Genomic DNA, 17,627 nt, shown 5'->3' with positions numbered 1-17,627 from the left:
TAAGTTAGCAGTGCTGATTAGCAGGCAGAGTTCCTGCAAAGCTGCACAAATCAGTGAAAATGCTTGTTAAAAAAAAGAAAATCTAAGAATATAAGAACTAGAATTTCCCTTTTCTTTTAATTAAACAATGAAAAAAACTGAATTATAAATACTTGATTCGGGAGAACTTGAGTGCTTTGAATACTGAGTCACTATGGTTAACTTATTCCAGAAGCAAAAAAGCACGTCTGTTCACTCTGCCATTGTGCTCAATGTTCTCTCACAGAACGTTGGAGAAGACATTTTAGGTATGACATTGACGCCTTGCTACTTTTAGGACATTGTTGTCAACCATTATTTTCTTGCTCTTCTCAGAAGTTTATCATGCTTTAATGGGTCCAGCAATACCCACACAAGATCATCTCATTTTTTCTGCCAGTCCCAGTTGGCAGATGCTGCTCATACAAAAGCATTCCTACACAGTTTGTTTACTCCAGATCACAATTACGAAAGCAGTATGAAGCCAACACACGGCACTGGACATTCAACCACCAATTTATAAGTTCAGATGAACAAGATTCTCTGCTAAGTATGTTCTATAATCACAAGCATTTCATTTTCAACCTCTGAACATCACATTACAGTACACTTAAGGAGCCAATGTATACACTAAAGATCTCAAAATATACTCAAGTGACATAAGTGCTGTTTTCTTCAGAAATACACCAAAAAGCACAGCTGGGGGATGGTGCGTCATACACTGATAACAGATGGAAACTGCAGCCATAAAACTGTTATTTACTTGCATGCTGTTTCTCCCTGAACTTGAAGTTTACAGGTAACCAGCAAGTGGAATCAAAACTGTTTTTCCACAATCCTTCCAGTTAGCTGTTATATAAAGCAGCTTAAAAGCCTTGCTGTGGTTAACGATTGTACTGCCCTCCTCATTAGCTGTACAACAGTGAAGATGAAAAGAAACACATAAACGAAATCAGTTTAATTTACCTGTGGTTTTCTGAGTTTCCAGTGACTTTCCCTTGTAAGTATTAAAGAGACTGAGCGTTGCATACTTGGTTTTTCCATCCTTTGCTTTTGTACTCTGGCCTGACTTTTCCGACATGTCGATGGAAACTCATCGAGTCTGGTACCGCCCGCTCACTCCTCTAATCAGCCTGAAAACAACACCACCAGAAGAATAGATCAACTTGAATGTAAGCCAGGACCTAAGACAGTGGTCATAAAATGGAACTTTACAGCATATTTAATACTATTAAGCATTACTTCATTTAAGCAAACTGCAGATGCATTAGAATATAGTAGACCGAGGAACAGCTTACGTTATGAAACAATATGCCATCATAAAATCAGGAGGGTCAGCATTTGAACAGCATCAAACTCTGAAAATGTTAAGTATTGTCTATAATCTCAATTTATAACCAAAAAAAACCCAAACAACAACAACAAAAAAAAACAAGCAGAGTTTCCATCAGCAACCAGTTTCCCACTGGGGGAGCACGATGACCTCATCCCCTCCTGCAGCCAAATGCTCAGATAGCACTAACTGCAACACAGTATTTCTGGAATTTGCTTTTCCCAATTAAAACCACCATAAACTCAGCAGCTAGAGAAGTGAAATACAACCAAATCTGAAGCTTATCAAAACTAGAAATATGATATGTTCAGACATATAGCAAATAATTCTTTGAACTAAAAGCTATGCTATTCTTGCAACTGTGAATCATGGGGCTGCTAGAGAAGGCCTTCTCTCCTCCCTTCTTCCCCTACAGTAGCAGATCTTGAGAAGAACCACCCAGTAATTATCACTGATATTTCTCTTGTTCTAGAAGGAACTTGCCAGAGTTTCTGCTCACCATCAGCTAGGAACACAAATGAGCATTCATAAATGGACTAGACAATAATATTCTGTTTAAATTTTAACACTACTGGAAAAAAAAAAAAAAAATAAAAAAATAAACAACACTACAGCCACTAGAATAACCATTTTTCACACACTCCCACTTTGATTCCAGAAGCTATAGGCACTCAAATACTCTTGCATTTCACTCCAGGACCAGCCAGCAAGAAGCAAGACAGAGCTGTCCAATCTGCTCAAACTCCTCAGTGATCAACCAACTTCATGGTCAAACTCACAGTCTCAAAAGACCTTCAGGAGAAACTCAATTTGCATGTAAGGCACTCGCGTACTATAAAGAGACTGCACAGATAAATAGCTGAAATAAAATACTTAGTTGGTCATGATGACATAAACCAATGGCAAAAGATCAAGGAAGTCTCATATAGGATAACATTCCCACCCTGCCCTGCCTTCTACCTCCGTTTACAAGCCACCAACAAGAAGATGAAGAAATGGAGATGTGAACAGCCTTAGCGTAGTGTTCGGCTTCAGCAGGACTTGGGCCAAATGCTATTCCATTAGAGCACGTGCAGACTCCTACAAAGGGGACAGTCTTCAGCTTCATACTGGGCCACATGTGGTTATGAAATGCATTTTGCACTCTCACAAGGAGGAAGCAACTCCCAGATTTGTTTTTTGCTAGACTGGTCAGCATCCTCCTATCATCCAGAAACTTGAAAAACAATAGAACTATTTAAAATTGCATGTTCCTCAGCGATCTGCTTTGCAGGAAGTAGATGAAGCACTGCAAACAGTATTCTTTCAAACCAGGCCAGTTAATACATTCACATTTAAGTGAATTTAAAGCTGATACTGGTTGCCAGACAAGATATACTGGTAAAATTAGACTTTAGAGCAGGTATTTAAGTGAAGGGTGACAAACACTCCCTTTGAAAGGCCTCTGTCTCTTTACAAGCATATCTTCCATGCCATATACTGAATAAGCACCCTAGTGCCATCTAATTACAGTTATAAGTGTCTGGTTCCAAGCCATATAATAAAGCCAGATGAAATAAAATTCCAGCCCATGTCCCTGTCCAAGTTCTGTGCCTTTTCACTCCAGCTTCACTTGTACCTACTGCATTCTTATACAGGAAAATCACAATCATTCCCTCTTTAGTACCATCTATAAGACACTTGTACATACAATTATGCTTTTGGTTGGCAAGCACCAGACTCGCTAACTGATACTAAATTTTCCATAGTATTGATATATTTTTTAATACCAGTAAGGTAGTGGTGAGTTTGAACTCTGTTAATCAAAGCTTTAAAAGCAAGAGCACGACAACAGCCGTACAGCTCTGAACAGCAGCAACATAAAAAAAAACACTTCCAAGAATGAAATCATTACCATGACAGCAAACAGAAGGACAGGCAGCAGTGCAAGCAAAACCAGCAGCTGGCAGGGCTTAGTGCACTACGAAGAAACTTACGCAAATCAGTGACTGATTTTTAAGGACTACAGTTACTCCACGGATAATTAAAGGAGGGCCAGTGCTCCCAAACTCTGGAGCAAAGATTACCCTTTGGACACTTAGTAACGTTATCAAATAACACAACTGACCTTTGCTGTAGCCTTAAGACCTGCATATTAAAATTATTACTGTAATTTCTGTATGAGTCTTTTTTCAGACTGCAATCCACTGGCTTATTTAGATCCTGCAGTGACCTCAAGCACACGTACAGAAATCAGCACAGTAAGCAGCCATCATTACATCCAGAACTCCTGATTTCCTGAAACCCACTATTAAGGAACATTTTCTCCTGCCCTCTGAGATATTTACAGTCAGTAGAGTAACAAATTGAATGCAGTATGTGTTCTCATGGACTGTGACTGCAGAACCCTATTTCTAAAACATTAACATAGAAAACAAACAGCAAAATTTCCCACTCCACACAGACCTTTTCCACCAAGCTCCTCATTCTCCTCATCACTTCAGATTCCCCCCAAATCAGTTGTTTGGAATAATGATGATTCACATCTTTGTACATTTGGTAAGGTTTTTGATAAGGATAAACTGCATATCAGGAACGATCTTATTTCCACTTTGGACAAGTGTTCTGTGATTAAACAAGGAAGAGAAGATTTCTGAGGTCACTTTTCTAGGAGTGGAATGGTAAGGAGTTTAAAACATCTCGCATCATAACTCAGCAGCAGCTGTTGTCTGGTTTCCTTCTCTCTCTTCTACCACATCCACGTCAGTGTTTTGTGGTTTTATTACACACACGCACAAAAAAAAACAGTTTCACAAAATTCCATTCGAATACAGAAAAGCATTTTGCCTAAGTTGTGACATTTTGTTATCTCTGGAAAAAGGGAACAGAGTTATGTAAAAAGTTCCCGGCAAAACGTAGATCAACTCTTACTACTGCCATGGGAAATAACTTCATTTTCTTTGTTATGGGTTCCAGAGGAACCTGTTTCTGTACATATCTGAGGCACAACGCACACCATTCCTCAGTTTTGAAAGAAAGATTACTATTCTCTCTATTTCCCAGGCATCCCATCCATTCTAGCTGAGGTAAGCACAGGTGGCTGCATGAAAACATCTCAACTGTACTTTATACAATCCACTTGTAAACTTCTAAGCAAAGTCTTTTTTGTTTCTTGTTTGTTTTGGTTGCTGTTTCAACAAAAGCATAACATGGCAAAAGACCTCCTTAGCTTTATTTTTTTTAATTACACTTATCTTTTACACAGTCCAATCAGCTTAGGATATCCTCCTCAGTTCAGCCTTCATGCATTCAGTCACTTACAGCAGGCTATTCGTGCCTAAACTTTACATAATTTGGAAGTTTCAAAAATGTTAACTACACAGCAGCATCATTCCCACATTCCCTATTTAACTCAGAGTAGCTCATCCCATCACTTCCACTCCAAAGACGTATTTTGGCTGAACTGGAGAGGATGAGCTGCAATGACATAAGATGAGGCACATAATTCAAGACAAACCTGCTGTGTATTTCCTAGGAACTGAAATTCTCAGTGCCTCAAATAACCATCTGTGAAGTGGGAAACTTTAAAAAAACAACAAAAAAACCAACGTGATATGAAAGTTTTTTCATAACCGGGACACATTAGCACCTCTCAAACCAGAAAACAAGAAACAAATCCACAGAGACTTTTCATAACATCTTACCCTAATTTTAAGCGCACTAAAAAGTGCTTAAGGAGCAAAAAGCCTCACGTACAAATTTGTCATCACATACAAATTTTGAATCTGCTTCAATTCCACTTTCTTTTTCAGAATAGCTCTATTTTGGGCACACTGAAGAATGCGATTCTTCTAAGTTTTGAAACTAAAAAAAAAAAAAAATACAATGGAAAAAAAAAAACAACAGAGCTTTCTTGCCATATGCTGAATGGATATTAAGAAGCAGATTTCCCAAATTCAGTGTTACTAATTTTGAAAGAGCATTCCTGATATCTCAATAAGGTCTGCACTTGATTCCCCAGATAACATGACATCAGAAACTTCAGCTAGAAAGAAAGCATTTCATTTCAAGGCAGTTGCCTCACAAGAGTAAAACCCAAGCATTATCCACAAGTAGACAGTAAGTTTTGAATATTTACAGGCTATCCTAAAAAACAGTCACCACCATCATGTAGAGCAAAGTAAAGTCAATTCAAAACAGGACAACAAAGCATGCTGGATTCCATGCAACCAGGAACCTAAGAAAGCTTTCCTTGTGCCTTATCCATAGCATATTATGTAAAAGGATCATATTATTTTACAAATAAACACTCTTGTGTAATTACTGATGATATGGTTTTGCACAAAAAGAAGGTTGCACACAAATGATGAATGGTACTGCAACTAAACATACCGACTTCACCTCTCTGACATACGACACGCTAATGAACACCACACATTCTCTAGAAACCTTATTGCTGCCCTCATACTTACAACTTTCTAGTGCCCAAAGCATCATTCTGGGACTACAGTTTGCAGGAGCAATTTCTATTAAAAAAAACAGCAATATAGTGGGATAAATGGCCAGAACAAAGAACTCCTTATAGCTTCAGCATCAGGCAGCTTGAAATGACATGAAAATAAGCCACAAAACCTCCCTAATAACCTGAGTAGCAAAACGCTCTGTCAAATCAAAGCATCTAATAGAATAGTCTCTGAGGTCAGGATTTTTTTTTTAAAAAGGATATTTTGCAGCAGCATTCACTGTCAAGTAGATCATTGTTAAGCAGGCTGAAAATTACTGTAAGGATTTCAGGGACTTTCAAGCTTCTATTTAATGTGCTTCAGATAAACTACATAGATCTGTTATCTACTACTACAGCAGCTCTGCAGACCTTCAGAGAGTTCTGGGTAGATCTCATTACAACCCACTCTTGAACATCCAGATTAAATTTTATGTACTTTGAAAGCCAGGTGAATAATTCCATCCTCACTTCTCTTCCACACATCTAGATTTTGGGCTCCCTGGTTTTCAATCAAGCCTGAAGAGTGCACAACATAAGGGTCACAAGGGTTAGTGTCCAAGTACAAAAGAAAAGCCTTTAAATACCATCTCTTCTGCACCCACCACCTCTGAGGAAGAACTGCAGCACAGGTCAATCTCCTAAGCACCGGGCACGCTGGAGAGAAGTACTGCAAATGACCCTCAAATGGAAAAATCAAGGAGTTGTTCTCCTTAGAACCAAAGCATTCTGTAAGATGAAGTTGAAACCAAACAGGCTTTGCTTCAAATTACTTGCCTTCTAAGCCTATTAATGTTTTGGGGAGAAAAAAAAAGACCAAAACAAGCTATGAGCTGGGTGGAAAACAGTCCATGACAGCAGACAGTCACTTGAGGACATCACCCCATCTTATGCATCTTATAAAAATGCAGTCTGCAGACGCCAGAAAGGAGCATCCACAAATATGCCTGCATCAGTTTTGAGGCAAAGATCTACATTTTAAAACAGAGCTACTACAACAAGCAACGAAAACCAAAATGAGCCACTTACAAAAACTGCATGCAATAACCAAGTGTTCTGCAAATCGTATGTTAGTTCAAACTAGAGATCTGTAGAGCAAGCAAAACTTCTGCAGCCTTAAACTGTAGGGCAGCTTGTTGAACAGTCTTGTGAGAAACAGCGTCACCTTGAACATGGCCTTACAACAGCACAGCTTGCAACAAGCCACAAGTATGAAGGGAACTTTCATTAGGCTCTCTCAAATATAAGATGGCACTAACAGAAGTGACTAACACTTTTTAAAATAAAGTTTCAGGACACATCCTGCAGCAGAGAAAGGCTAGAAGGGATTCAAACAAAATTATTTCTACTTCTTTTTTTCAGAGCATTCTCGAGAACAAAAGGAAAAATGAGTTAAGAGAGCTGGCTGGAGTCAAAAGCCAAAGATAGAAAGGATGGCAGCCATGCAAACTCCCAGTCTGTCTCTGTTCACAGATCTGAATAAATATTTAACAGTATGTGCATGAACAACTCACTTAATAAAACTGTCAGAGCCACATCAAATATTTCCATGTATCACCTGGCTATTTTGTTTAGCTAAGGTAATTAATAATACTTGTACTCTTCATGAACTCTTCTTCTGAATTTTACCCAGGGCATGGAGAGTTCATGGTCTTGCCCCCTCATGGGCAGAACGGTGCCAGTACAGCTGCTTAAGATAGCTGGGAAAAGAAAGGAAAAGGGACGGTTTTCATTTTGTTTAGTTTGAGGATAATTTTGTGCACATTCAAAGAATGAAGCTGTTCATTATTTTAACAAACACTATCTAAATATTACTTAAAGCAATATTATTACCTTTGGGTTTCAGTATTTTCAATAATTACATCGCTTTTTTTCTGTGTTAATATAAGATGCTGTTCATAAGCACAATACTTTCTAAAAGGAAGGAGATAATGTGAAGAGGTGCTCAAAAATGAATGCAACCATTCTCATGACCAAAATCCTGAAGTTAAGCATCTCACTAAAAATTTATTCAGATCTTACCTATTCTACATACAGAATCACAGAATGGCCAGAGTTGGAAGGGACCTCAAGGATCATGAAGCTCCAACCCCCCACCACACACAGGGCACCAACCTCCTCATTTCATACTAGACCAGGCTGCCAAGGGCCCCATCCAACCTGGCCTTGAACACCTCCAGGAACGGGGCATCCCCAGCCTCTCTGGGCAGCTGTTCCAGCACCTCACCACTGTCATGGTAAAGAACTTCCCCCTGACATTCAATCTAAATCTCCCCTCCTTCAACTTAAAACCATTTCCCCTCATCCTGCAGTTATCTGCCCTTTCAAAGAGTTGACTCCCCTTGTTTCTAGGCTCCCTTTAGGTACTGAAAGGCTGCAATGAGGTCACCCTGCAGCCTTCTTTTCTCCAGGCTGAACAAGCCCAGCTCAGCCTGTCTTTGCAGGGGAGCTGCTCCAGTCCCCTGATCATCTTTGTGGCCCTCCTCTGGACCCTCTCCAACAGCTCTCTGTCTTTCTTGTACTGGTGGCTCCAGATCTGGACACAGTACTCCAGAAGATTTAATACTAATATAAAATTAAATTTCTGCTTAAATTTCACATGAAAGCCATGATCTTCCAAATACCTTTAGACATCTAATTTCTACTGACCATAATAGGAAGTGAGTTCTTACATGAACAGAATGAAGACTTCAGATCTCACCCTATGAATCAAACTAGCTCAGACTGTCCAGTAACTTCTTAGTGTTTCCCTGTTCCCATTCCCGAAACACACCAGCAGCCAGCAACTTACACTTTGTAGCTCCTAAGGAAAAAGCAGGCTGCTGGGAGGTAGCATTGCCACTTGGCAGAGAACAAACACCACAAGGAAGAAGGCAGCAGCAAAATCCCCAAAGAATGGGACTCCTAAGAGAGCAATTGATGCTCCCAAGCAACAGGCAGAGAGGGGACCCTGGAGCACAAAGCCCTGCTCACCAGCAGCAGTATGGGTGGTTTAAAACCAGCAAGGAAACATCTTCTCAGACTAACACTCCTCTGTCTCTCCACTGAAGTTCTCACTCTTTCTGGTCTACGTGCTGATCTATTTAAATTCTCTATATAGGAAAAAAAAATAGATTTCTATTTTAAAGACACATCTACAATTTTTTTTTTTTTTAAAGTGAGTTCAAGTACCACATCAACAATATCACATAAATAAATAAATAAATGTCACATCCTCAACCCAAATAGAGGATAAACTCAGAACTCCAAAGCTCTCACTCTTGTCACGTCCAAAACTATTTCCAGAACTTCTAAACGCAGCAAAGGTAATTCTTACACTTACTTGAAATTAAATAATGACAAAGGCTACAAAATCAGGACCTACATTTTTTCCAAAAATTCTACTCTTAGACTTCCAATCACACCTTCCTGTTTCCCCACTCAAGCAATATCAGCAGCACAACTCAAGTAAAAATGACAACGATTAGTAAGTACTGCATTAATACCAGTTCTCCTACAAGTACCACTTTTTCAAATTACCAAAGTACATTTAAGCAGCTTCTCTTGCCAGAAGGTTATTTCAAGAGATTCCAGCGAAGACTGACAGCGCGTGCCACACGTAAGTCAGAACTAGCACAGCATGCAGCTCAGGCACTAACACCACTAAGCTATTCTTGCCTCTTTCTGATAAACCTCAAACATAAATTAGAATAATCTAAATGCTCTGCAGGATTACCAAATATATTCTAACGAAGAGTGTACGTTTCTGTAAATCTAAGATCCAAAATCTCTTTTATGTTCCACTTTAAGGCAAGCTACTGCGCTCCTAATTAGCCTGACTAACCTTCACAAATCTTTCTCTGCCACTAAGTGTTAGAGCACGTTTTTTGTGAGACATATTTCTGCTTCCACAGTTTCACGCAGTTTGCTAAGGAACTTTTTCAAATTGTAAATTTTTAATTGCAGCAGGGCTTCTGAAGTGCTGGAAGGGAGCCAGGACCAGGAAAAAAAAAAAATGTAAGACCTGCTTCTATACAATTAAGGAGAATATCATAATGAGATGCATTCTCATTACTTCTGGGAACCGAACAATGCGAGCGCTTTCACCCAACTAGCTTTTCAACTCATAGATGCCAAATAAGATTTTTATTTTCAAGATTTTCAAGAGTTTATTAAAGAAATTTCCATTATTTAAGAAGAATGAGAATACTTCAAAGCCCTTGAACTAATTTGCTGACTATATGAGAAAAAGATAAGTGAACAAAATAAGACAAATTCTTGCAGAAACGATCCATATACCTGCTATTAAAGAACAGCACTCAAGTAGTAGTTAAGCAGGCAGCAAGTTTCACTCAATAAAGAGAATGAACACAACCTGTCTCACCTATCAGTTATTTTTAATTGAAAAAGAAAGTTAAACTGTACACTAGGCTTCTCACAAACTAACCCATGTCAGTTTATTCTGACCACAGCTGCTTTCTGTAAAGGCATCTGTTAATGTTTAAGATCACAACGGTCTGTTAAATTACAACAGCACTTAACATGCTGTCACAAGTACCACTTTGTTTCTTGCTCAACTACAGCACAGCATCCAGCAGAAGCCTGGGAAGGCAGAACTCCTGGCATGCCCATTGTCCTGAGGCATAGCAAAGGCAACATGGGGAGTCTCCTTCTCAGTGGCACCCCAAGCAGCACTGTTCTGCTTGCTGAGAACAGCATGTCTGATAACAGAGGAACAAAGGGGAAGCCCACGTCTGATCTGCTGGAGAAGCAATGCTGCTGATGATAGACAGCCATCCCTGTGATTATTCAAACGAGTGCTGAAAGCACTCAGATGCTCAGCCCCACTCTGCTTAAATTTCAATGTATGGAAAACCACAAAGATTAAGCAAAACCGGTGATATTGGTGGGTTTGAGGATCCATTTGCAAGAATAATTTAAAAAATCTGCCTGCACCCTACAGTAAAAAGGTACGAACAAGTACTCTACACGTCACTGGATTCCTTCACATTTCTAAACGCACACAGGAAGCAAGGCATGGTTTTGTTCCAGCTGCACTTCAGCAGCTCTGACTCCAGATGTAGACTTAACAGCATGCAGGATGCGTTCCTGTGCAGACGCCCAGCTGGCATAAGTTACCTGAAACAAGAGCCGGGCTGCACAAGGGGTCAGCTCCTTAAGTCAGCCACTGTGTCAGGTGCAAAATATCTCCTTTTAGGATGCTGGTGAAACATAATCTCAATAGGTACGTGACAACAGACCAGATTCTCTAAACTTCCACCTAAATGAGTGGAAGTAGAAGCCCTTTTAAGTCACCCATCTCTCTACTACTTCATCTTCTCCCTTCGATCTAACGCTCTTACTGCAAGCACCCCGTGCTTTCTTACAGACTCTGAATCAACGCCATTTAAACCCGTGGCACTTTTGCCTCTCCAGTATGCCTCAACTATTGCCTAGGTTCAAATGAGAAAATCTTTGTGGTGATTTCTAAAAGCTGAATGAGACCTCCTACATATTTCCTACCCTTCCCACTCACTGAATAGACAGCAGAATAGGGCAGGATAGATAAAATACAAAAGTAAAGCCAAGTTGTTCCTTGCTGTGGATAATCCAGACTAAAAATCTTTTTTTCCAGATGTCAGTTTCTTCCCCCTTTGATACAGTTTCCAAGTCCAACTGTAACAATTAAAATTTTTCTATAGAGGAAGAAACACTTTTCAGTTTCAGTGTTCCTCTCAAGGAACCACAGTTCACTTGCAGCAGTGAATTTATTTCTCTCAACACCTTTAAAACTCCCTGACACCAGCTGAAAATAAGTAAAAATTTGCCAGTTTTTAAGCAAAACATTTTTTCAGTGTCTCCATCCACAAATCAATTTTAAGTAACAGATCATTACATTTAAGGCTCCTTACTTCAGAAATCAATAAGATGCTTTGAAACAGTGTTCAGGCAAAGTATTCTGGTCATGAACTCTTGCAGAATATTTTATAAGTGCACAAGAACTACAGTGGGGCTAAATCTTGACCATTTTTATTTCTCACTAGAATACATGTGCCAAAATGAATTTCTCTTCTCTAGCTACTAATTCCAACATCTTTCCCTTCACATTCTCAAGTACCTTTGTTACTGAAGATGGCAACCTCAAGATGGAAGGAAACTCATTAACAGTAGGAATCTGCAGAACATAAAATTTTATACAGAGCTCTGTACATCCTTAACATGATGAAAAACAGTTCAGTAACAGTTACTCTAGTCAGTAAACCTGTCTTAAGCTTCTTGTCACAACCCTTAAAAATTCCCACCTTCTTTAATACTCCAAATCTGTGCTGCCTGTAATTCCCACCATACTTCTAAATTGATTTATATAGCTAAAACCACAATCTCTCCCCTGTATTAGGAAATGTTACATCTTACTTGTCTTTAAGACAGTGTAAGACAAGTTCCCACTGTGACAGCCAGAGTCAGGGATGCCAAATGCTCACAGATTACCACTCTCCATCACCAATAAAGAACTTTACTCCTGTGCATAGAAAGGTAGAATCTGCTCCTTCACAAGCCTTGGGCCGGTCCAGTTCATTACCATGCAGCCTCTTATGCCCATCATCTCTGCTTATGTGGTGGTTGCTGACGACACGCTAATTTCTTTAAGCAGAAACCATCTCCATCCTGTATCTAAAGCAGTGCTCGTTATGTAAGAGAAGCAACTGTGAAAATCACACCAATGACTGGACAATGCTGCTTAATTAAGGGTCAGCTTCAGCTCTCTGCTTTAGACCACATTCATTACTGAAAAATAAAAATGATGAGCTAAATTAGAAAATATTAGAAAAGTCTTATCAGCATACCTAATTTATGTATAGGACTTTCATCATTACAGAATTGATTTAAGTATGAAAGTTAACTTTCATCTGTCCAATTACACCAGATTAAGCCAAATATTTTCAGCTTCTCTTGGTTCTTTGTTTACCAAAAACAACGGACACAATCCCTTGATGCTCTGCTTTCAAAAGCAGTCAAGAAATCTCAGTACACTGTCAAAACCACAGTTAAAAAACTATGATGAATCCACAGCTAAGTGCATACTACAAAGTTTTGTCCCTGCTTGATACATGGCATAAAAAACATTTTCTAACCAAGGTGAATCCAGTAAATTAATCACATAGCCATACCATGAGAAAAAGGCAAGCTTCTCTTCATAGAATGCATTCTTCCTGCAGAGTATTTATTCTTATTTGCAAAAGAAAATTTGTTACTGCAGAATATTTTTGATGTACACACAAACACACATTCTGATACACTTGCAAAGGAAGCACAAGCTGTTTTTAACAGTATTATAAAACAAGACCTGCAAACACAGAAATTTAGTTTTAGCCAAATGAAAGCATCAGTGCACTGATCCCCAGACAGCAAGGTCTCTCAGTGGGATAGATGGTTACTTTGAAAAGGAAGAAACACCCAAGTCCTGTATCTTATCAAGTCTTAAGCTGAGAGAAATACCACTGGCTTCTGAAACAAAGTTACTCTTCTGGAAAGATGAAGACTCTCCTGCAGACACCTCGGCTGAAGATTGAAAGCAGTTAAATAAGGTGAAAAAAGAAAGACAGCTTACAAATGTCTCATTTGAAAATAAGAAGCCATGTGTATGCACATACTGTTTAAATGCACATCTATAATTTTAAAAGCTTACAAGCTAAAAATCGGGAAATATGAAGGTCATGTGCTTACAGAAACATTAATACTAAAAATAAACTGAAATTGCCTGTGTGATTGAATGAGGACAGCCTGAAACTGGTTGCTTTTCTAAGCAGAGAAGTTTGATGTTTGCTAACAGAAGCAAACAGTGGCAAAAATGGGCAACCTAGCCACTGCAGTTTTACTATAGAAATCCATTTGGTTGCTCAGAGCATGCTGAGCTACAACTTACATCCCAGCTACCTAAACATGGAGTAAATCTGCTCTGTCACTGAGAAGTCAGTTGTACACTGCATTAAAGAGATATTTAAGATCATCTTCTCTCAGCTACCCAACACCAGGTGGTCCAATACTTTCACAGCTGATGTACCCAAATGTAAAATGCAGTAATTTCTGTCTCTGGCATTGCAAATCTCTGAAAACATAGCTCAAGTTATCTTCAAAAACACATAGTTAAAAGTTACCACTATCATACTTGAGACAGAAGATACACAATGCAATTCTGCACTCTAATTTAATCATTAATCAAGATGTTATCAGATACAGGAAAACAATACGATGATACAAAGCTTCTCACTCTAATACAGTGCAATCTGTAATAGTCTAGTTCATTACTGTTTAGTTAGAATGTTATGTAATGGCTGAGGTATTTGTAATAAAAACAGTCTATTTCTGTTAGCCTGTTCTTCCTAGACATAAAAGCTGTCTTCATCTGATTTTTATTAGGACTTCATCTTCCTCTGCTCTTTATGCATTTCTTTTTCCAAGACTTCTGTCCACCCCATCTGCATTTCACAAACACGAGCACACTGTATATTATCTCCCCAGCCTCCTCACACCAATCTCAGCATTTCTTTTTACACCTGCTTTCACCCATGGAAAGTTTCCACAAGGTTTTGTGAAACCCAGTCCTGAAAAAAAGAAAAAAAAAACCACCCACCAACAACCCACAAACGAGGGCATGAAACTGAGCGAAGAAAAAATTCACTACGGAAGATGAACAACTGGTTCTACCAGTAAAATACCACTTGTGGTCCCGTCATTACAGGCCCAGCATCCATCCCCAACTAGTGGAAAGGTGCTGCATTTTCAGGGCGGAGGTTTTCTTCCCCCTTCATGTCCTCCATTACTACAATTGGCCTCTGCCCCATTCTTCCTTCAATAACTACAGGAACATCTGTCTTCCTCACTCCCACCTCCAATGAATCATAGAATGCCCTGGGCTGAAAAGGACCACAATGAACATGTAGTTTCAACCTCCTGCTATACACAGGGTTGCCAACCACCAGACCAGGCTGCCCAGAGCCACATCCTTGAATGCCTCCAGGGACAGAGCATCCACAACCTCCTTGGGCAACCTGTTCCAGTGCATCACCACCCTCTGCGTGCAAAACTTCCTCCTAATATCTAATCTAAACCTCCCTTGTCTCAGTTTAAAACCATACCCCCTTGTCCTATCGCTATCCAAAAATATCCAAAATGCACTATACAAGGGTTTGTTCCTCTGCAAGAGTACACGGTGCATGGGTTTAATCCTCCTGTGAGAGCTATCTTTTCCTTTCTGTTTCCACATCTAAGCCTCTTATCCACATCACCATATTTAGGCTGTTCTCCACCCTCTCTCCACTTTCCCATCACTCCCACAGCTGACTAGGCAAATACGTCAGACTAAGGGGCTTGCACTTTGTGTAACCCAGGACACCTGGCACAAGTCAACCCCACCAACACATCCACTGCTTTGCCTTACATTCTTTCATTTTATTAATCTAAGAAATCCATTCAGACAAGAACAAAACCTGAATGAGAGCTCTCTCATCTTTTGATGAAAGCACCATCTTTTCCCTCTTCTTTGTGGGTCATTTAACCTTCCCTGGTAGCCTAGAGGATTTGAGAAAGACAGACCTAAAGAAAGTGCATTCCATAAATCTGTACCATCAAACAAGGATTCCAGCAATAAGGAAGTTACAGATGTAAACAGATGCAACAATTTGTAAAGGCTTTTCTACAAAAAATTAGGGCTCCAGTTACTAAATCTAAACAAAAGTAAAGAAACTACAGGTTGATATTCATAAAATATCTGCAGAAGAAGACTAGCCAAGATTACACACATTTTACAAGCTAATACTTACCAAAGCAAGGCCTAATGTAGAAAATACATATATAGTACGGTGGTGTTCCAGGTGACAAGAACCAGTCCTGGTGGCTGTACACAAACACTGGCCTATGCCACTTCCCAATTCAGCTCACATGGCCACCTTTTATTAACACACCTGCATCACAGCAGCCATAACCTCACACGCTGAGCCCAATACTGAGAGACAAAACACCTCTCCATTGAACTCTAAGTCCAAAGAGCTCTCAAAACTTAAAGGTTCTTTAGTCCCAGGGAAGACCCTGGGGAAGGGTCCCAATATTAATTATGAAGAAAAATTCTCTGGGTTTTATGATTCAAAGGAATTTGAGAACCGTTCATCTCCTGGCCCTCAGTATTATAAGGCCATCCTTTCGTTTCTTCCAGATGGACAGATGAGATCACGTCCCATTTCCTCCCCCATTAAAATGCAGTTTCTTGTCCAAGCACAGCTCTTAAGGCTAGACAATGAGTAGGCCTGATATCCCACAGCACAAGAAACAAATCGATTGAAGAATAAACAACACTCCTTCTGCTTGAAATAATCCTTATTTCTACTACTACACTCAGTTGACTCCAGTAACCAAAGAATGATAACAAAAAACAGCCCTTTCCCAATGAGAAAGGGTTCAAGACCTTTTACAAAGGGACATGCTTACAAAATGCATGCCCAAGACACAAAAGGGAAAGAAACCACACAGCATTCACTACAACTCCCAGCACCAGGCTCTCATGCATGCTCTGATTCCTCCATAAAGAGGGCCTGAGCTGGAAACTAGCCCCAAAATTTCAATCTGTATCTATATGTGATGGCTCCCATTGCAGACCACCTACCTGAATTTTAGCCATGTCATCTCACACCATGATTTAATCGCTAAGCCCCCTCCCAGCCCTCTCCACCCCACTCCTACAAACCTCATTCCTGAGAGCAGAAGCCACAATACCTTTCCTAAAGGTGCTTCACTCACATCTAAGAGAAATAACCCAGCAGCAGCAGCAGCCTTTTACTGTGCATCTCCAGAACTGTGGATGGACATTTCAGAGTTAGAAAATCAAGCCGCACAGCCCAGCGTGCAGCAGGAAAAAAAAAAAAACTCCCCCCGGGGGATCTCGGGAGGAAGAATCAGTGCCACAAAGAGAACACGAACGCCGGGGATCTCCCTAGAGAGGGACAGAGATGTTTAGAGAGAAAGGGAGGGAATAGAACCGAAGGCAGAAATTGAGAAAGGGGTGGGAAATGGGGAAGAAGGATGAGAAACGGGGAGCCGTGGATCGGGAAGCGGCCCCCGTAGCCCAGCCGTGGGGCGAGGCCCGGCGCCGTGCCCGCTGCGGGGCGCGGCCGGCCGCAGACGGCGATGCGCTGCGTTGCGGCCCAGCAGCCCGGCCCGCCACAGGCCCGGGCGCCCTGCCGCCTCCCTTCTTCCCTCCTTCCTTCCCGCTCTCTCTCCTTCCTCCACCCGGCCGCGGCCCCGCGCGCACCCCACTCCCCGCCAGGCCGCTCAACACCGCCGCCAGGCCGGCCGGAAGCCGCCCCCGCCCGAGGCCATGCGGCGCAGGCCGCTCTCCCGCTCCTCCCGGCGCCGGTTCCTCATCGCCGGCCGGCGAGGAGCCGCGGGAGAAGGGAAGCAGTCGCTCTCACCTGGCGCGCAGCGCGGCGGGCCGGCGTTCCGGCCTCCCCCCCACCCCGCGTTCCCCGGGGCTCCCGGATTCGGCGAGGCCGCTGCCGCTCCCGGCGCCGCGACGCCGCGCCTCAGCCGCTTCCACACAGGGGCCAAGATGGCGGGCGGCCAAGCCGGCGCCAACGACGTCTGACCTCACCGCGCCGCGCGCGCGCGCCACCCCTCGCACTGCCGCTCACGTGACCCCACGCCGTGCCGCAGTCCGGGAGGCGCGCGGAGCCCGCGAGCGCCCCCTAGCGGTCGGAAGTGGCGGCTTCCCCCAGCGGGAGGCGTGGCTCGCGTGCCCCCTGCTCTCCCGAGCCCTTGTCTGTGCGG

The 17,627-nt window shown here is 41.5% G+C and overlaps 1 protein-coding gene across 14 annotated transcripts in view; it reads right to left on the bottom strand.

Annotated features, from left to right (window-relative positions):
- Positions 1-17,348, bottom strand: part of PRRC2C (proline rich coiled-coil 2C) — a 69,179-nt gene extending 51,831 nt beyond the window's left edge. For all 14 annotated transcript variants that reach the window (XM_042818986.1, XM_042818998.1, XM_042818991.1 and 11 more), the window contains exons 1-2: positions 17,273-17,348; positions 985-1,151 (exon numbers count right to left, since the gene is read on the bottom strand). In XM_042818986.1, the coding sequence (XP_042674920.1) occupies positions 985-1,099 (115 nt within the window). In that variant the 5' untranslated portion in view covers positions 1,100-1,151; positions 17,273-17,348. The remainder of the gene's footprint in view (positions 1-984; positions 1,152-17,272) is intronic.
- Between the last annotated feature and the right edge of the window lie 279 nt (positions 17,349-17,627).

This window comes from Centrocercus urophasianus, unplaced genomic scaffold (genome assembly GCF_019232065.1).
Source record: "Centrocercus urophasianus isolate 14NV4802_14NV808 unplaced genomic scaffold, USGS_Curo_1.0 seq_18, whole genome shotgun sequence".
Taxonomy (NCBI): domain Eukaryota; kingdom Metazoa; phylum Chordata; class Aves; order Galliformes; family Phasianidae; genus Centrocercus; species Centrocercus urophasianus.
Note: the sequence above shows the minus strand (reverse complement) of the source record. Positions and strands in the feature narration are given on the sequence as shown.